This window comes from Xiphophorus hellerii, chromosome 20 (genome assembly GCF_003331165.1).
Source record: "Xiphophorus hellerii strain 12219 chromosome 20, Xiphophorus_hellerii-4.1, whole genome shotgun sequence".
NCBI classification, from domain to species: Eukaryota; Metazoa; Chordata; class Actinopteri; order Cyprinodontiformes; family Poeciliidae; genus Xiphophorus; species Xiphophorus hellerii.
Window position 1 is genome coordinate 20,966,910 of NC_045691.1, and position 20,548 is coordinate 20,987,457.

Here is a 20,548-nt window from a genome sequence, read left to right on the forward strand (position 1 = left end):
AAAATTCCCTTTGGAGTTCAGAAATATGGGAGTTTGTACTGATGGACTTTTAATATACTGTAGATGGTAGCCGTTCATACAACCGAACATCATGTTGTTAAATAAGTTTAAGTTTAAAATTGTTTAGAACTTATATAAAATTGATACTTTAACGGGACTATTCAAAAACATTTGAGTTTGAGTCTACAAATAGAATAGTTTATACAGTTCTATTCAATAAATTTGAATATTCTGCTGAGGCTCATTTGTCAAATTAAAAGTACTTTTTTAAAGAAGATTTTTACCCAGATATTATGTTTTTCACTAAGCCCACATTTCTGTATTAAAAAGTATTTTTGTTGGTCTGAATTGAATCATATGTCATGTTTTTTCATCAGCCATAATTGTGGAAAATCATCACAGGCTTGAAACTGTATCAACATCTATATAGTATGCTATACAGAGTGAATTGGGTGACTGAGATACCTGTACTTTGAAATATTTGCTTGTATTGAATGACTCTGTACCCATCATTTATCTATATTTGCCCAAATTATGTCCAACTCTGACTGAGTGGATTTGTTTGTCCCTGAGTGCAGTGTTTTAGTTCAGTGATAGCACTTGAGATTGAATGGGAAGAAAAATAATAATCATTTCTGCTTATAGGAAAACATACATTGACTGGTATAAAAGAGGCTAAATTCTCATAATATACCCTTGCGAAAACTTACCAGACTGTACATTTGAGAAACTTAAATGTAGGGTGGTTGAAGATTACATGAAAGTCGTTTAACTTCTAACTGTTCACACTTCAGCGTGGTTGCTAGGCTTCCTTGAATGTTGCCTTGGTAACAGTGGAGCTGCTGGAATCTTCCTGGCCACGCGGGGGAGCTGTCCGGTATGTGTAGCGCTCACCGCCGGTGGAAGAGCTACTCCGTTGCTACGTCACCACATTTCACCGAAGGCTTTGAAACAGCTTGGAAAAACCTAGAAGTTCATCCCGAGAAGCTTCCAGAAACAGGTACGTTAAACGAAAAGGGGATTAAACTTCACTTAGGGTTAGGCTAGGTTAGGTTGCAGAACAGAATAATAAAGATGAGACGGGGGTAGAGAGTTTCACCAGTGAACCTGTTGCGGTTTCTGAATGTATTGATGTGTCGGCTGGCGATAAAGTGGCTTCTCAATGTTTAGAGATAAGATGAGGGGCGCTGCTCTCCTGCTCACGTCCTGTGTAGTTGTGTTTCTCCTCCTGAGCTTCAGCCGCGCTGCCAGACAAGGACAGGACATCAGATGTGGAGGTATCTGTTTGTCCTCTTGATCAGTTTTCACAACAAATTCAGAAAACTCATGTTCCTGTGTTCTGCTGCCTGCTCAGCCTGCAGGGCTCTGGTTGATGAGATGGAGTGGGCCATATCCCAGGTAGATCCAAAGAAAATGATCCAGACTGGATCCTTCAGGATCAATCCGGATGGGAGTCAGTCCATCAGAGAGGTAAGAGGGTCATTTCAGAGCAGTACTGTTGTGATCAGGCGGTGCAACTAAACTATTGCCTTGAAGGATTAAATTAATCAAAAAATATGTTTGTTTTCTTATCCTATCTAATATTATGTCCGAGCAGACCTCTTTTTGGGCTTAGCCAGTCCCTTTGTGGTTAGTTTGTGATTTTTTTTTGTGATCTTTGCTGCCAACAGGTTCCCCTGGCACGCTCAGAGGGAAACCTCCTGGATCTGATGGAGAGTGTGTGTGAGAGGATGGAGGACTACGGAGAGCGCACAGATCCGTCCACAAACAGGAAGTCCTACGTCAGGGTCAAGTCTCGGACCGGTGAGGCCCTGGACCTCTCAGAGGCCGCGTTGGACTCAAGAGCGACATCCAGTTTAAAATTTGCAGTGAGTATAATTTTCTCTTTAGCCCTCTTGCAAAGTTGAAGAACTTCTACACAAGTTTTTAAACTAATCATGATGTTTATTGACTTTAATTGAATCGTTCTTTCATTAATAAGAAGACAAATCATGTTAAGACATTCACTAAGAGTTGTGCTTTTATTTTATTACTTTTTTTCTGAAGTGTGAAACAATTGTCGAACATCACGAAGATGAAATTATCGAATTCTTCGCTCATGAAACGGATAATGTCAAAGACAAACTCTGCAGTAAAAGGACAGGTATGGTCATTATTTGTTATGCTCCTTTTTGTGAATTTGTGCCACAGTATGTTTGTGTAATTTCAATGTTTTTTTTGTTGTTTGTGTGCCTTGCAGACCTGTGTGACCATGCCTTAAACATTCCCCATGATGAGCTTTGATATTCTCTTGTCAGAGCTGCGATCTCTGACACAAACCAAATCTTCTGGTGCTGTAAAGTCTCATGACATTGCCTCAAGATGTAAACAAATCTTTTTATATAAGATCACAGAGAATTTAGGAGCACTTACCGTCTAATTATGCTGTGTTGTTTTTTGGTTACCCATCCAGTTACTGTATGTTATATATTTGTTTCTTTCATTCCCATCAAACACTCCTCATTAAACTCAAACTGTGAACAATAAGAATTAATATTTAGTGTCCTGTTGGAAATTTAGAATTACACTTAAAGTGAATTTATCTGTCCTGACTTATAGCATTAATTTGAGGCCTCCTGTCTTGTTTTTCTTTAATTAAATCTTCAGATTAAGTCAATCTAATGGTTGACTTAGAGATTAAAAATTGTACAAATACATTTGATTTAAGTGAAGTTAGGTTTTCCAGGGCAAATATTTCCTGAGTAGTCCTTATCTCTTGAAAAATTCCTCCCCAACAACTGCACAATCTGAATGTAATAACTCCCAACTCAATTACATGGTGCACAGACTGCATGTACCCTGTTTTACAGAGGGACTTATGAATCCACCAACATATACCTACATTTTATGCTCATCTTTAGCAATATAAAATTTCTTTTAATTTCGATGTGGTAGTTTTTCTACAACCTGGATTACAAATGGCTAGCATTAGAAGAAAACCTTCATGTCGGTAAGCCAGACTGTTTCTTCAATCTCTAACAGGCAAAGTATGTCCATGTTTCAGTTTCAGCTTTTTCACTATAAAAACTAACAAACAGATGATTTAAAAAAACAAAATTTTCATCAAGACTGTTGGGTCTGTTTACATCTTAGTTTGAAAATTTGTGTTAAGATTTCTGGCTTAGAGTGACCTTATGTTTAATTGTCTTAATTCACCTACATTTTTTCTTCAATAAAGCAAAAAGGTGTTAAGTAGTTAATTTTTTTTTCTTTTACATCCATTACATATTGTGTTATTCGTAATTTTTTGATTAGGACAACATGTAATATTTATAGGATTAATTTAAGTATGTTCATGTGGATATTTAAGTTTAGTTCCTCTGTCAGCATAATTATGCCAAACCCTTGTTACATCAATAGAGTGATCTTTGTTATGATGCTAAGCTGATGGTGAATGAACAAAACTTACATTCTGGCTTTTATTTAAAAATAAACAAACAAAAAAACTGTTTCACAAGTGACTTGAAATTTCCACATTTGTATGAATTTCAGAATCTGTTTTCTCTTCAAATATATTTCTATGACCTCAACATGAGTTCAGCCTTTATTTCTAGACTCAAGACATAAATAATCTGAAACATCTCATAAACATCTCATTCTCCACACTGAAACCTAAGCAAACATTTTATTTTCTGTTTTTATCACTCAACAATCAACTACAAAACCTCTAAAATTACTTTAGCAGTATGGGTAAAATTAAGATATTGTACAGTGACTTGCAAAAATATCCTCACTCCTTGAAATATTTACAGCTAAAATGTTATACATAACTGTGTGGTATAAAATAATGAAATTGGAAGAAAATTGATGCTTTGTATTGCAGCTCTAGTTTTAAGTTTAGGATTGTTGTAAACCTCTGCTCTACTCTCAAGTATTTTGCTTTTTTTGAATAGGTTTGCTGCCTGGTATTTACCTTGATAAGTGGTCCAGTCAACTTTGACCATTTTCCCTGTTCCTACTGAAGAAAATCACCCCCACGGCGTGATGCCCCAACCACCATGTTTTGCCCTGGGTATGGTGTGTTCAGAGAGACAGGAGTCTTTCTCAGGAACTACATACAGTTTGGGTGTTGATTAAAAGGTTAAATTATGTCCTTATCTGACCAGAGCACCTTCTTTGTCATGTTTGCTGTGCTCTGCAAACACGATAACTTCTTGTGGCTTTCTTAAAGAAAAAAAAAAGAGATGGCTCCTTGCCATTCTTTGAAAAAAAGATAGGATTTATGGTATGAAGTGAATGACTACACCCTGACCTTTCCTGAAGCTCAGAACGGTGTTTTATAACTATTCCTACTTTAAATCTCTCCACAACTTCCTCACTGATCTGTCTGCTGTGTTCATTGACCATCATGATGCTCATCATGAAAACATTAATGACTTCATTAATGTTTTCTAAGAAAACTCGGAACAGCTGGATCCTACTAAGATTAAATTACACTCTTGTTCACTAATAAAGTGACTTCTGGTAGCAATTTTATGGTTTTTATTTAGGGATATCAGAGTATGTAGACGTATGTCAAGCCTATTTGTCATGCACTTGACATGCAGACACATGCCAAATTTGTTTTTATTTGTAACTTAAAACCATATGCCTTTATCCTCCCATTTCTCAGTTATGCTTAATTTTGGGGTTTAGTAGATAGTCACAATAAAACACAATGAAGTATTTGGTTGTAATGTTGCTAAATCTGAAAAAGTTTAAGGGGTTAGAATGTGTTTGCAAGGCACTGTTTGTTAGATATCTTGTTAGTCTAACTCAACACATCACTGACCTCTTGATCTACCTCCACCGGACTCTCCTCACTAGAACCACAAATATTTATCTTGTCCTCTTCTTCACTTTCTTCCAATTGGATTTCATCTTTTTCTTCACTGGAGCATCTTAGCTCCTGTTCGACAGCGTCATACTCCTCTTTCACCTCATCAGAGAGTGTTGTTTCTTCAATCCCTAAAGTAATAGTGCCTTCAGACACGTGGCTGCTGCAGGACATAGTGTCTTCTTCAGCATGTCCCTCTGGTTCTTTGTCCGCCTGCCCTGTGTTGTGCTTCAAAACTGCCTGCAGCTCATCAGAGAAGTTCTTCTCAAACTTTGTGTCTGCCACCACATCTAGACAACTCAGGTCCCACTGTTCGCTCACTTCCTCCTCTTCGCTCTCGGAGTCAGGTGCTGTGTGCTTCCTGATGCGACTTACCACATCCAACAGGGACTTAGGATACTGAGATGCTCTCTTTTGTGCAGAAGTTGGAGAGAACTTTGGAGAAATGTCTTCCTCTTGGGAAAGAAAAGCTGTCAACTGACTGGATTCTTTGCAGGAATCCAGATAAAAATAATTAGAGGGATTTCCCACAATGTCTGGAGCAGCAATGATGTCTATGCTTAGAGGACACCCAGTTGATTCAGTTTCGGAGGGAGGAGCACGGTCTCTGTCAGGCTCTTGTGGAGAAGATGAAATATCAGAGATTAGGAGCTTGTTCAAGACCTCACCAGACGAAGGACAGGTATCGTCAAGGCATTCATCTTGTGAGTTTTGCGAGGTGTTTAGTTGAATTTGAGTGAATTTATCTCTGTCATTGCTTGTTGTTTCTTTTAAGGGACATGCAGTCAGATCTGGATTTCTTTGGCTTGACTCCAGAGTTGCATCTTTTTCTGTCTTGCACAAAACATTGTCCTTCAAATCATACTTTGGTAGAAAGCTGCAATCTTCTGATTCACAAGTTCTTGGATTTTCTTCATTGTCCTCACCTGTTTGAACTGTAGGATCAGAGAATTTATTGTTGGCTAGTTGAAGATCCTGGTCCTTGTTTGCATAATTGGCACCTTCAGTTTGGGCACATCTAAGCTGCTGAGCTGAAATGTTGAGATCTTCATACTTTTCTTCAGTTCCAGATGAATCATTCTCAGCTGTTTGCTCCTTCTCAGTGACACAAAAAGTGTCGTCACATTGGTGATTGTGTAGATGTGGCAGGACTTCTTTCATTTCTGTGACCAAGGACCCGTTTTCAGCAGAGTCTGACATTTCATCCCCACTATGCTTTGGCTCGGCACCACTCTCCATATCAGCTTCTAGGAATAGTACTTCCAGAGGAGGAGGGCTTGGGAGATGCTCTTCACTGAGAGTGGAGCTTAAAGGAGAATCGGGTGTTTCAGGGAAAAGAGGAGGTGAGGCATCAGAGTGAGGTGTTAGGTCTGCACTTTGTGCATCCAGTTCAGAATCAGCACCTTCCTGTATGCTTGAATCTGATGAATCTGAAGAAAATGAATAAGTATTACTGAGATCAACAAGGTGCTCTTCATTTTCAATTTCACTACAAGTGAATTCAGCCTGTCTTTCTTTCTTCAATTCATTTTTGGTTGAAGTGTTGTTTGTTTCAAGTTGGGACTCAGTGTTATCACTTTCAGTCATGGTGTTGGCTGGCTGTTGAGATGCTGTAAAATCTTTATTATCTTCACTTGTTAGATGCTTTCTATTGTTATCTTTGTCCAGTAGGAGAACCTCTGCTGTGTCATCTAGAGTTTGCCCTGAGTCAGGTGGTTCAGCCTCCTCACTCTGCTCCTCCTTGCACAGATCAATCATTGGTTCTTCATCATCGGTTTGCTGTTCATCATCATGCAGAGGAATTCCAAGGATTCTTTCAGCACGCTCCTCCAGAGTTTCCCTTTCAGAAACCAAAGATGACTGCATACCAGAGAGGGAATTGCCACTCTCTTTGTCTTCCTGTTTCTTCAAATGTATTGGATCCAGATCAGCTTCAGGGTCTTCATACCTTTGCAAGGACTCATTGCTTGGATCAGTTGCAACATCTTGATAAACCTGAGAGTTGGATTCAGATGTTCTGCCTTCATCATGTGCTGTGGAGTCCATATAGTGGACTTGCTCCTTCTTTGGTGAAGGAATCATCTCCACTTTGACAACAACACAGCTGGTGTCTATCACCAGTAGACCTTTCATATCCTCAGTGTTCTCAGCAATGTCTACTTTGTTCTTCTCAAAGTCTGTTGATTGGCTTCTTACATCCCCACCCTCATCCTGGTTCAAGATGCTTCCTTTTGTCTCTTTCAAACAGTTTGTGTTGAGGCTGTCAGTTTCTGCCTTGGTACTGGAACTAGGCTCCCTCCATAAAGGATATCTAGTCAACACAGGCTCCACAGACTGAGATACAAATCCAGATTTTTCCAGGAAAACGTTGTTTGGTAGGTCATCTTTAGGCATAACCTTTCCGCTGCATTTGGGGGTCTTTTTCTCTGACTGCTCTGTTAGTGTGTGTGCTCTGAAGTCCACATCATCAGAGATCTTGTTCACTTGGTTGTCAACCTGTCTATCTTTTAAAAGCTCTCCCATTTCTGTGCTTTGGATGCTTGTTTGGGAGGTACAGACTGGTAAAGATGTGGATTCAGAGGGGCTAGCTAGTCGAGACACAAGACAGAATATTGTCATTCCTCCTGTCTTTTTCTTTAGTCTGAACTTCCTTCCTTCTATGACCTTGCAGATTTCATCCTTCTCCGTGTCTGACTTCTGAACTGCTTGTGGTTCTTCATCCAGAATGCCTTCAGGTTTCTGTGTATCAGTGGAACCAACTCCCTGTAAAGCATCCCTCTCATGTTTGCTGAACTCTAGTTTCTCTAGTCCAGGGCAGATTTTATTTACATCTTTCTCGACTTTCCTCTTGGTTTCCAAATCTAAAGGAATATCTGACTTTCTGAGAGTTGGCTGTGACCAATCGGCTTGCTTCTTCCCAACCAGCTGCCTGCCAAAATCACAATGGTGCATCACAGGTGGACTTTTGTGTGGCCTGTTGTAGGGAGGAGGTCCAATATATCCAGGAGGATTGTCCAGTACCCTTGATTGGTATTCAGTATTTCCCTTCATGTGGTTTGGGTCAGTAGTAAGAGGTCCTGCTTTGTCCCACAGCCTATGCGCTCTGCTGCTTCGATTTAGCTGGTAGTATTGTAGCTGAACTTCAGGATGTGTCAAAAGTTTTTCTCTCTCCGACTGGCTTTGGACAGTCTCTCGTAACTCTGCTTCTAAGCGTCTCCTCCTTGGCAGCGAGTGACTGTACCGGGCTGCCCAGGCCTCCAGCTCTCGATAGCTGGTGTCGTTCCTCTTAGCAGAAACATCTCTGTTGTAACGGGCAGGCTGACTCTGGTCCCACCGCTTTGGCCATGCATCTCTCAGAAATCCTCTGTCATAATCCCTTGCAGCTGCGTGAGACGCCCACTCTCTGTCTCTGGGGTTGTGTTGCCGATACTCCCCCAGGTCCTGGTGGCGCTGTTCATGACGGTGTAAAATGAAGGGAAAGTTTGGAGAAGAGGAGTCAGGCGGTTCGGGGTCGGTCCAGTTGGTATATTCCTGTAGAGCTCCTCCTACTCTTGATCCTGGTACCGTCCAGTCACTGCTCTCCCTTCCCTGATCCTGCTGCTCTCCATAGAACAGTGTGTTATAGGTCGCCTGCCGTCTCTCATGATAGCTGTGAGTGAAATGGTGGAAAAATTCAAATTAAATTCAACTTGGAAAACAAAGAGTTGGAATGTGTTAAATGCATTTTACCTTAAGATTCAGACAGCTGCAAATCATTTATAACTTAATGCTATGCAAAAGAATTCATACATAATAATTAATATTATATTACTTGTGACTCTTCTCATCTTTTAGTTTAAATGTTACTGTTTGAGTTATATACAACGTCCTATTTGCCTCATATTAGTCAGATTAAAATGTTTTACACAACTGTATTCAGTTTTTCAAAATGTTCAGTTTAAGTGATTGGATTATTGGAGCATGTTTGGCAATGAAGTAACTATTTTGTTTTTAAGACACTTTTTCTACCATAGTTAAAAAATAACACTTTTTTAAAGCATCATCTAAAAGTTTTTATTTTACTTTCATTTAACTCACCTGTTTGCACAATTTCTCCCAGGAAGAGTCCCAAATCTGGAGTACATCTGCGACTGACCCTGATTGTCCAACCAAAACTCCATCAGTTGCTCCCACGCACAGATCTGAAGTGTTAGAAAAGAAAATGTATATTTAAGGTTTGTTTGCTTCAAATGACACAATTTAAAGTAAGCAAATACAGACTGAGAAGTTTAAAGTAACACATTTTAGATATTGCATCCCAAATGAGCTTTAACACATACCTTCAGCTGCTGTTTTCAAAAACCTTAGCCTAGCTGTTACTGAGGTGAACCGATGAATAATGAAGTCCTAACAGGACAAAGTGTTTTAGGAGATGGTGGCTCTCTGTCCTCCTCCCACTCTTTAAACACACACACACACACGCCCACACACACACGCACACAAACAGCCATACAATTAAGGGCCCAGCCTTTGCTCATGTGGCAATTTTTAAATAGTAAAATTTTAAGCCTTTTTAAAAATTGACCGTTTCCTCAATTATTTACGCTTAAATTTGCCAAAATCTTTATCTTAAACCTTAAATTAACATTTAAAATATAATCTTGATTGTCTTAATGATTATTTGTCTCCCATGTTTCTGAAACTTGATAATAAAAATTTTATTTAAAGAGGCATTCATTTATTTTTTTTAATTCGCATTTATTATACACAAAAAAGGATGTTAAATCAGTAAAAATTCTATTAATCTATTGGTATATCCCATATGTGCAATTTGTTTTTTTATTATTTATCCTATCATCAATAGTTGCTACAGTAATGAGGTATTATAAGAATGAAGCTTCAACAAAAACAAGTGATTAGTGTTTTTTGGGACAGTCGCGTGGGAGGTGCTGGTCCGGCGAGCAGATAGAGATCTGTTGTTTTGTTATGTGAATCGTAGCTTAGGGAGTGACCGGCAGCAGTCGGGTCGTCTCCCTTTCTTTGAAACTCTCCAGCGTAACAAACAGGCTTTCCTTTCCTGAACAGAAAAGCTGCACATCAGCAGAGTGCAGGGCAGAGGGGATGAAGGACCGACAGGCGGCTGCAGGGGAGGGACATCTGTTGATGTCTGACAGCACAGTTTGGGAGGAGAGCAACTTTGTGTTGACGTTTTCTAATAACTTATTAAAAGTAATGCTTCTAAGAATGTCAGTGTCTGTGTTAAAAATGTGTTATTGCGCGCATACATTAATTAGGCGGTGGTTACAAAATGCAAAACAAACTCATAGCAATAGGCAGTGATGAGAACTGAAAAGCTTCTGGATCTGTAAAATTTCTTTATATATTCCAAGAGATAAAGATTAGCCTTAAGTTACTTTTTATTAAAAAAAACATTTGCAGCAAAATTTGGTTGAACATTGTAGAGAAATTAAACATTAAGACTTAAGTTAAAAATCAACAGCTTCCATAAATTTAAGGTTCAATAATACTTGCAAGCACATGAAAACAATAATGTTCTCTGTAACAAATCCTTTCTTTAAATATCTAGCATAAACCCAGAGATGAATAACATTTTTGTGTTGCTTTTACACTGTTGTAAACAAAATCTGTTTTCTGTCCAGTCTCTTATTAAGCTCTTCCTCCTGTTACTCCTCTGCTCTCTTGGACGCACGGTAAATATTATTATTTTGCTTGTCATCGCGAAGCACAAGCTCCACATCAAATCTGCTCTGCAGGTGCTCCTCGTAGAAACTCTGAGTCCTGTGCTCTGTGCGCATTTTTGATGAGAGATACACCACGGCCCCGTTTTTGCACAAATGAGCCAGCGTCTCCACCAGCAGAGGGTATGTCTCTGGCAGGTAGACGATGTCCGCGCAGAGCACCAGATCCCAGTCGGAGGGGAAGGTCAAGTGGTCCTCCCCCCAGCACAGAGGGAGGACAACGGGAGGGGCAAAAGGCCAGCCGGCAGGGGGAACGTTGGCGGAGACGTTCGCCTGAAGCTGTGGCAGAGCCAGAGGGAGGTCTGTGACGGTCACCTCTGCACCTGAAAGACAATACAGCGTCATGTGAAGCAGATGAAAACTCAAAACCGGATGAGTATGAAGACATCCAGAAAGTCTCAGAACTTGTCTTTATTGCCGTTTAGGTTGTGAAACACAAGAAATGCTTAAGTTATAACAGATTGATGAGTAATGAAGCAAATAAAAATGATTGTGAAGAGATTTTTCTGCAATATGTTGGACATGAGATTTTAACATAGCAGATCACCAAGGCAAATTATACTTAAATCAAAGGATAGTTGAAGATTCAATATTAAGTTGAATGTAGTGACCAGCTTTATCGAGCATGGAGGTGAGATGTGAAACAGATCCGCAGATTTATTTGTTGATTTTCTTGATCAGTGTCCTTGTTCAGAGCTCTGGACTTTTTCTTTTTGATGAGATGTAAAGAATCTTATGTTTTCCAAAATAAGTCTTTGTGTTTCTAACCTTTAAGTTGTAACAGGCCATTTTACATCATTTTCAGACATGCTGCCTTTTAAATGAACTCTCTTTGTGAAAGTTTATAAGTAATGCTGGAACATAATACCATCTTCCTGATTTATGGTATTATGTTCTTCCAGGTTTAACCATAAACTACCGTTTTAATATTGTTGTCTTTTGCTCTACCTTTCGGTTTTTAAACACAGGTGGACTGTACTTTTTATCTGTTCTTACTTTCATTTTTAATAAAATTTTATTTGATGCTTTTTCCCCTTTTAAAAGAAATTAATGCATTTTGTCCCTAAATAGTTTGGTATTCAAAAGCTTTTTTATTTTATGAGTGTTTGTGTGTCTATTTTGAGGCGCACAATAAAACAAATGAAATTCATCTCTGTAGCATCAATGAGTGAAATATTAATATAAATGACTGCTGAGGTAAAACATTTTGTACCCTGTTATATTTCTGGGGCCATTCATTAAAACTCTGCTTGCCAATCATATATTTGCAAAAAGAGACAAGAAAAGACAGAAGAAGTAGCAAGCTAGCTTCTTAATCACAATTGATATAGTTTTTGCAGTTTTCAACAATAACATTTCATGTTTTCCTAAAATCAGGCAGCCATTTTTTTATTTGCATGAAAGCCACTTTGTTGGACTCTACTGTAATACACTGCCATCTAGTGGGCAGTCAGTAAAAGTTCTCTGAAGAGATTGATTCAAACCCACTTGGCCTGAGAGTCATGATGAACTCATGAATGAATACATGACTGCAATAATAACTTGATAAATAAATTAATTAATTAAACGACGAATGCATGAATGAAATATAATGATTGAAGGGACTGCTGAATAAATGAACGAATATATGAATCGACTCCAGGATGGACTAATTAATAAAATGAATGAGAACATAAAGCACTTTTTCTGAATGAATGGATTAGTGAATACACTGATAAATGAACGAATGAATGAATGAATGAATTGTAGCCTACCCAGACGAGCAGCCAAAATACCGACCAGCCCAGTTCCTGCTCCCAGCTCTATGACGCGCCTTCCTCTCAGCTCCACGGACGGATCCTCAAAGTAGCGGCATAAATGCAGCGCCTGTGGACCCAGTCACGCAGTCACAACACAACTTCTCTAACCCACGCGTCGCAGAAAGCTTTGGCTTAGTGACATCCGCTCTTACAGCTTCCCAGACAGGAGCAGCCACGCCGAGGTTGGCCCCGAAAAGCTGCTTTATCCGGAGTTCTTCGCCCATCAGCCTGTACACCGTCTCTTGTGAAAACGTCTCAGTGGACAAGCAGTCATCATCGACAGGGAACGGGTCGTCTTCATCCTCACCACAAATCATGACGTATGATTAATAAACTGCGATTTTCACAATTCAAAAAGCTGCCATTTCTACTGTAGAAGACGAGGAGTCGTCTTCCAGGTCAAGTTAGCTAGTACGGTTGTTTCCAAGGAGCTCTCAAACATTATTGCTAAAATTTGGAGTTTATTTATATTTTAAGTAAGAGTTCAATTCATTACAATTCAACTTGCAAATAAATAAATAAAATGTTAACTTACAAGGAGTTCAAGCGTCAAGCATGTATTAAGACAACGCTCAGCTTTTACTTTGAAAGAAATTAAAGACCCTTTTAGTTTCCGGGTAAAAAAAAAGTGGACACCGGTGTTCTGTCAGCATACGTCATCAGATCGCCATGCGCGTAGCACAAACTGACGGCTGTCTGTCAGACAGGTATACGCTGTGACTACCATTTGGTTTTATTTAATCAGCATCATGACGCCATAACGTAGAAGTTAGATCGTTAGATTATAGCCCTTATTAACAGCTGTATGACCTCCTGACTTAGCAGTTAACCAGTCAGACCATCATCAAGGAATCTGACAGAACGGAAGGCAATGGCCAGGCTAACGTAATACTGCCCTCTTCGACGTTATTACGTCACTCCCAAACGTTATTGTACCTTATTGTTGTCCTTTCACGTCTGCCTGTTTATGGCGTATCTTTTAAAATCGGATTTGCTTTTGAACACGTCATGAACTATGACGTCTTGTCACCAAGCGACTCGCAAAGGCCAAAAGCCTTTATTACGTCATAGTCACTGGCTTAACATAACCAATAGTAATTAGGATTTACTTCATTTCTGTTGGAAACTACACTCAGAAAATTTTAGCATCAATCTGCTGTTTTAAGACAAAAAAAACAGTAGAAAAACAGGAAGCAAGTTAGAAAGATAATATAGCTTTGACAGAAATTTCTGGACGATGGATTCTGAAACTTCTCAGTTGGAAACATCAAGCTGCCCTAACATCACACGCTTTGATATTTCCATGGAAAACCAGCAGCTTTCTGGAATCGATTTTGACAGCATCAGTACAGAGCTCAACGGATTGCTGGATAGACTCAGAAGGGTTTATGAATCTGAAGAGAGTTTAGATAAAAGAGTTCACAAAATGACAGCCTCTCTCGAAACTCAGAGACTTGCCCAAAAACTGACTCGCAAGATCTACTTTCATTTAAGGTATCGTAACAACAACGAGCTGCCTGTTTCTCCTGTTGCTTCTGACGTTAATCGTCCGCATCCCTCTGGCAGCTCTGATATGGCAAAAACAGACGAGAATCTGAAAAAGGTGAGCTCTTCAGAGAAATTGTACACAGTTGCGAGGAAAATGTCAGAAAGATTTTTCAAGAGACTTTTTCAGAGGATGTTGAAGTCGCCAGACACTTTTGAAAATCAAGAAGTACACACTGCCTTCAAAGAATTACAAAATGAGGTTTCACATATTTCCATCCCTCCAGAGACCCGAAGTGTAGCAACTGTCACTGAAGATGACCAGTTAAGCCCATCTCCTACTAGCTCGATTAAGTCCTCCATGGAAGAACAACATGCCACAAATGTGGCAGGACAACATCCTAGTCCAGTAACTTTTAGTATGCCAGACACTTTTGAAAACCAAAAGGTGCGCAGTCTCGTTGAAGAATTACAAGATGAGGTTTCAAGTATTTTCATCACTCCAGAGACCCAAAACTTAGAATCAACTGACATTGAAGAAGGCCAGTTAAAATCATTTCCCCTAAAACAGACAAAGTCCTTAATGGAAAATGCGGCAGAACAACATCCTAATCCAGTAACTTGTAATGTGGCAGACCCTTTTGAAGACCCAGATCTAAGCACTGTCCTCAAAGAATTACAAAGTGAAGTTTCAGATTCTTCCATCTCTTCTGACACTCAAAGCTTAGAATCAATTGTCATTGATGATGGACAATTAAACTCATTTTCCCTAAAACTGATTAAGTCCTTCATGGAAAATGTGGCAGGACAACGTCCTGATCCAGTAACTTGTAGTGTGTCAAACACATTTGAAAACCAAGGGGTGCACACTGTATTTAAAGAATTACAAAACGAGATTTCAAAAATGTCCATCTCTACAGACACCAAAAACTCAGAATCAACAGACATTGACGATGGGCAGTTAAAATCATTTCCTCAGGAACTGATTAAGTCCTTAATGGAAAATGTGGCAGTACAACGTCCTGATCCAGTAACTTGTAGTGTGTCAAACACAGTTGAAAACCAAGAGGTGCACACTGTATTTAAAGAATTACAAAACGAGATTTCAAAAATGTCCATCTCTACAGACACCAAAAACTCAGAATCAACAGACATTGACGATGGGCAGTTAAAATCATTTCCTCAGGAACTGATTAAGTCCTTAATGGAAAATGTGGCAGTAGAACATCCTAATCCAGTACCTTGTAGTGTGCCAGATACTCTTCAAAACCAAGATGTATGCACCGCCATAAAAAAATTACAAAGTGAGGTTTCAGATGCTTTCATCGATCCAGAGACACAAAGCTTAGAATCAGCTGTCATTGATGATGTCATTGATGATGATGGAAAATCATTTCCTCAAAAAGTGATTAAGTCCTTAGTGAAAAATGTGGCAGGACAACTTGCTAATCCGGTAACTTGTAGTCTGCCACGCACTTTTGCAAACCATGATGTTCGCACTGCTTTCAAAAAATTACAAAACCATGTTTCAAATATTTCCATTCCTCCAAAGACCCACAGGTCAGAATCAACTGGCAATGACAATGGGAAGTTAAAATCATTTCCTAAAAAAGTGATTAACTCCTTAGTGAAAAATGTGGGAGGACAAAAATTTACTCCAAAACCTTGTACTGCCTTTGAACACGTTCCTTCTGCAGAGAAGTCTACTCCGTTTAAATTCTTTAAGAGACCTGCTACTGGAACCATTCCTTCAATGCTCAGCAGCATTGGCAGAAAACATCATCGCTGTCATACTCCCGGCATTTTGGATCAGGGAACCAGCAAACCGGAAGTAGCTGCTCAACCACCTTATACTCCTGTTACCAAGAGGAACCTCGATAGTATGCAGGCTGGGCTACCAGGAGTAGACACCATAGCACACATTAAAGGCAGGGCAGGTCAAGACAAGCAAGAGAAAGGAATACAATGTTTTGAGCACGGCATTGCTCAGGGAGAAGATGATTGGACTGATTGTGAGTTCCACTGCAAAACTTGCAAATCCAATGTTAAACCCTCTGTGCTTAAGGACTTTATCTCTGAGGTGTCAGACCTGCTTCAATGCCAAACATGTAAACACGAGGTTTACATTATTTCTGCTGTCGTCAATAGGCTTTTGGAAAAATACCCCCGTGATTCTAAACGACTGCTGCTGAGGGAACAGTCTGCGGTTCTGAAAAGGCGTCTCTCCATTTACCTGTCAGCTCACTTAGGCATTAAAAAATGCTATGAAATTAATCAGAAACTAAACACAGATTACTATGCTAAGGTCATAGTTAACAACCTTCTGGGGATTTATGGTTCACCAAGAAAGCTGATCAAAGCAGCAGTTATTCCAGACAGCAACTTTTGCGATGACTTTGTAGCGTTTGTTGGATGTGAACTCGTAAAAACGAGAGCATACAAGAAATACGATACGGTTAGAAAGATGTTTTCGCCTTTCAAAAAAGCCTACAATTGGACTTATGATCAGTTCGCTCCAGCCACACAGGTGATGTTAGATCTCAGTTGTTGTGGATCTGTTTTTAAAAAAGACCATGAAAATCATTAGTGGGGATTATTAGGAGGATAACAAAATATATCCTCATTTCTATTTTCATAGAATTTTTTATTTATTCATTTTGGTGGAGGTTTTTTCCTGTTAAAACAGAGTTTTCCCTCTTATGCGAAGTTAGATAGAAAAAAACCTTCCAAAGTAAACAGACATAAATTATTTTTTTATTCTTCTTTCTCTTAATTCTCCTCCATATTCAAATATTTTGCTTTTTTGCTGTTATTTTGTTATTGATATTATTACAGTATATGAATATCCTGATTTACTATCAGCAATATTTTATTATTAATAAAATTATCACTATTTTACTATTCAAAATTATATATATATATACACCCACACACATCTATCTATCTATCTATCTATCTATCTATCTATCTATCTATCTATCTATCTATCTATCTATCTATCTATCTATCTATCTATCTATCTATCTATCTATCTATCTAGACATATAGACATATATAGATAGATAGATTCTATATATCTATATATAAATATTTATATATAAATAAATATATATATATATATATATATATATATATATATATATATATATATATGTGTGTGTGTGGGTGTATATATATAATTTTTCTCTTTTCCTCATTTTCTTTGATTATTATATTACTTTGCTATGTAACTTTCATGGATAAGCAAGTCATTTTTTTTTTTTAATTATTATTATTATATTTTATTTTCTGTTTGACAATTACCATAATTACTGTCACTATGACCACTAAATTATTTTGTTGTTCTTTTTTCCCTCTTGGTTATTTTCCATATTATTATTATTATTATTATTATTATTATTATTATTATTATTATTATTACATTTTTATCCTTTTCTTTTTTCTCTTCTTCTTCTTTCTCTCTCTCTTTACCTTTGATTCCCCAAAATGGTTTTCTTCCAGTTAGTTTGTTATTTTTGCTCTCTACCCAGTAATTTATAACAATGTGTGTGTATATCGAAACAGTCCCCGTGTAAGCGGGACAAAGAGAACTTCCGGGTCAGGCCACACGTCTCACAAAAAACAAAACAAAAAAAAAATCGAAAATGAACAGTCGTTATCTGTTTTTTCTCCGATGTAGTTTGTGCACAACATCGTAGATCGTAACCGTGATCCGACGGTTATCTAATTTCTCGTTGTGGTTTAATAAACAGAAAAACCTGTCTGATTTTTTTTATTTTTTTGTTTCAAACAAAGAAACTATCTAAGAGAACGAAGGCACGCATCAGACATAGACGTAATTCTGTCTTGGTAAATCTTGGCCTGGATTTAAATTTGACTCAATTGCTAACATCTGGTCATAAGACAACGTGCCAGTTCCACACTCTGAAAACTTACCAGAAGTTTCCTGCACCGTAAGCAGCATCCTCCACTGCAAAGAGAGCAGTGCACGTCGGAAGGAGGCCGCTGCTAATGTTAGCAATATTTGGAAGCGTGACCAACACGGACAGCTTTTGCAACGCCTGTAGTTTTAGGCGTTGCTAAAATTACAGCAACGCCCAAAACTACAGGCAAATTTGCAGTCTGAATTGTTTCAGACTACAGTTCTGAAACGGCGCAGAAACTCCACCTCATGGTGCTAAGGAAAGCACTGACTACGTCACTCCCAACCGTTATTTTTTACCTTATTTTTGTCCTTTCACGTGAGCCTGTTTATGGCGTATCTTTCAAAATCGGATTTGCCCTTGTTCACGTCATGAACTATGACGTCTTGTCACCAAGCGACACGCAAAGGCCAGAAGCCTTTAATACGTCATAGTCACTGGCCTAACATAACCAACTGTAATTCGAATTTACTTCATTTCTGTCGGAAATACTCCCAGAAAACATCAGCGACAATCTGCTGTTTTAAGACAAAAAGCTGTTGAAAAATAACTAAGGAAAGAAAATGAAGCGGATAAATCAAATGTGTTCTGAGGATCAGCTAGATACTTTTGAAAACCAACAGGTGCACACTGCATTCAAAGAATTACAAAACGAAATTGCAGATATTACCATCTCTCCAGAGACCCAAAGCTTAGGATCAACGGATACTGCAGAAAGCATGTCAAAACCATTTCCTCAGAAACGGATGAAGTCGTCAATAGGAAATTCAGCAGGACAACATCCTAATCTAGTAACTTGTAATGTGGCAGACACTTTTGAAAACCAAGATGTACGCACTATCCTCAAACAATTACAAAGTCAGGTTTCAGATACTTCCATCTCTCCAGAGACCCAAAGCATAGATTCAGCTGTCAGTGACAATGACCGGTTAAAACCATTTCCTCAAAAAGTGATGAAGTCCTTAGCGGGAAATGTGACAGGACAACGTCCCAATCCAGTAACTTGTGGTCTGCCAGGGACTTTTGAAAACCAAGCGATACGCACTGCCTTCAAAGAATTACAAAACCAGGCTTCAACTATTTCCATCCCTCCACAGACCCAAAACTTAGAATCAGCTATCATTCATGATGGTCAGTTAATCTCATCTCCAAGTAAAATGATTAAGTCCTTAGACAAAAATGTGGCAGGACAACGTCCTAATCCAGTTCCTTGTAGTGAGCCAGGCACTTTTGAAAACCAAGAGGTACGCACGGCTTTCAAAGAATTACAAAATCATGTCTCCAATATTTCCATCTCTCCATGTACCCAAAGCTTAGAATCAGCAGACATTGAAAAAGGCCTGTTAAAATCATTTCCTGGAAAAGCGATTAAGTCTTTAATAAAAAATATAGCAGGACAACATTTTATTTCAGATACTTGCACTGACTCTGTGCAAGTTCCTTCTCCAGAAAATTATACTGCCTCTGTACAAGTTCCTTCTTCAGAAACTGAACCCTTTGTACAATTTCCTTCTCCAGAACCTTGTACTGCCTTTGAACACGTTCCTTCTGCAGAGAAGTCTACTCCGTTTAAATTCTTTAAGAGACCTGCTACTGGAACCATTCCTTCAATGCTCAGCAGCATTGGCAGAAAACATCATCGCTGTCATACTCCCGGCATTTTGGATCAGGGAACCAGCAAACCGGAAGTAGCTGCTCAACCACCTTATATTCCTGTTACCAAGAGGAACCTCGATAGTATGCAGGCTGGGCTACCAGGAGTAGACACCATAGCACACATTAAAGGCAGGGCAGGTCAAGACAAGCAAGAGAAAGGAATACAATGTTTTGAGCACGGCATTGCTCAGGGAGAAGATGATTGGACTGATTGTGAGTTCCACTGCAAAACTTGCAAATCCAGTGTTAAACCCTCTGTGCTTAAGGAGTTTATCTCTGAGGTGTCAGACCTGCTTCAATGCCAAACATGTAAACACGAGGTTTACATTATTTCTGCTGTCGTCAATAGGCTTTTGGAAAAATACCCCCGTGATTCTAAACGACTGCTGCTGAGGGAACAGTCTGCGGTTCTGAAAAGGCGTCTCTCCATTTACCTGTCAGCTCACTTAGGCATTAAAAAATGCTATGAAATTGATCGGAAACTAAACACAGATTACTATGCTAAGGTCATAGTTAACAACCTTCTGGGGATTTATGGTTCACCAACAAAGCTGATCAAAGCAGCAGTTATTCCAGACAGCAACTTTTGCGATGACTTTGTAGCGTTTGTTGGATGTGAACTCGTAAAAACGAGAGCATACAAGAAATACGATACGGTTAGAAAGATGTTTTCGCCTTTCAAAAAAGCCTACAATTGGACTTATGATCAGTTCGCTCCAGCCACACAGGTGATGTTAGATCTCAGTTGTTGTGGATCTGTTTTTAAAAAAGACCATGAAAATTATTAGGTGGGATTATTAGGAGGATAACAAAATATATCCTCATTTCTATTTTCATAGAACTATTTATTTATTCATTTTGGTGGAGGTTTTTTCCTGTTGAAACAGAGTTTTCCCTCTTATGTGAAGTTAGATAGAAAAAACCTTCCAAAGTAAACAAACATAAATTATTTTTCTATTCTTCTTTCTCTTAATTCTCCTCCATATTCAAATATTTTGCTTTTTTGCTGTTATTTTGTTATTGATATTATTACAGTAAATGATTATCCTGATTTACTATCAGTAATATTTTCTTACTTATTATTAATATTTA

The 20,548-nt window shown here is 38.7% G+C and overlaps 3 protein-coding genes across 6 annotated transcripts; 1 reads left to right on the plus strand and 2 right to left on the minus strand.

The window, feature by feature from the left end:
• Window positions 1–809: 809 nt before the first annotated feature.
• On the plus strand, window positions 810–3,500 carry cnpy2 (canopy FGF signaling regulator 2). 2 transcript variants are annotated; one of them, XM_032550230.1, is made up of 6 exons: window positions 850–1,000; window positions 1,171–1,277; window positions 1,355–1,470; window positions 1,671–1,868; window positions 2,047–2,143; window positions 2,240–3,500. In XM_032550230.1, the coding sequence occupies exons 2-6, from the start codon at window positions 1,178–1,180 to the stop codon at window positions 2,281–2,283; spliced, it is 555 nt and encodes a 184-aa protein (XP_032406121.1). In that variant the 5' UTR covers window positions 850–1,000; window positions 1,171–1,177; the 3' UTR covers window positions 2,284–3,500. The 2 variants fall into 2 exon arrangements, with proteins under 2 accessions (XP_032406120.1, XP_032406121.1); XM_032550229.1 differs by having other exon boundaries at window positions 810–1,277.
• A 70-nt stretch (window positions 3,501–3,570) lies between these two features.
• On the minus strand, window positions 3,571–10,124 carry LOC116710922 (uncharacterized). The gene is made up of 2 exons (XM_032550225.1): window positions 8,933–10,124; window positions 3,571–8,504 (listed from the first exon to the last, which is right to left on the minus strand). Exons 1-2 carry the CDS (start codon window positions 9,013–9,015, stop codon window positions 4,790–4,792), a joined length of 3,798 nt encoding a protein of 1,265 aa, XP_032406116.1. The 5' UTR covers window positions 9,016–10,124; the 3' UTR covers window positions 3,571–4,789.
• A 109-nt stretch (window positions 10,125–10,233) lies between these two features.
• Window positions 10,234–19,497, minus strand: LOC116710923 (EEF1A lysine methyltransferase 3-like). Of its 3 annotated transcripts, XM_032550227.1 has the most exons (5): window positions 19,322–19,497; window positions 15,119–15,541; window positions 12,545–12,694; window positions 12,348–12,459; window positions 10,234–10,916 (listed from the first exon to the last, which is right to left on the minus strand). In XM_032550227.1, the coding sequence occupies exons 3-5, from the start codon at window positions 12,614–12,616 to the stop codon at window positions 10,519–10,521; spliced, it is 582 nt and encodes a 193-aa protein (XP_032406118.1). In that variant the 5' UTR covers window positions 12,617–12,694; window positions 15,119–15,541; window positions 19,322–19,497; the 3' UTR covers window positions 10,234–10,518. The 3 variants fall into 3 exon arrangements, with proteins under 3 accessions (XP_032406118.1, XP_032406119.1, XP_032406117.1); XM_032550228.1 differs by lacking the exons at window positions 15,119–15,541; window positions 19,322–19,497 and adding an exon at window positions 12,928–15,112; XM_032550226.1 differs by lacking the exons at window positions 15,119–15,541; window positions 19,322–19,497 and having other exon boundaries at window positions 12,545–12,905.
• Between the last annotated feature and the right edge of the window lie 1,051 nt (window positions 19,498–20,548).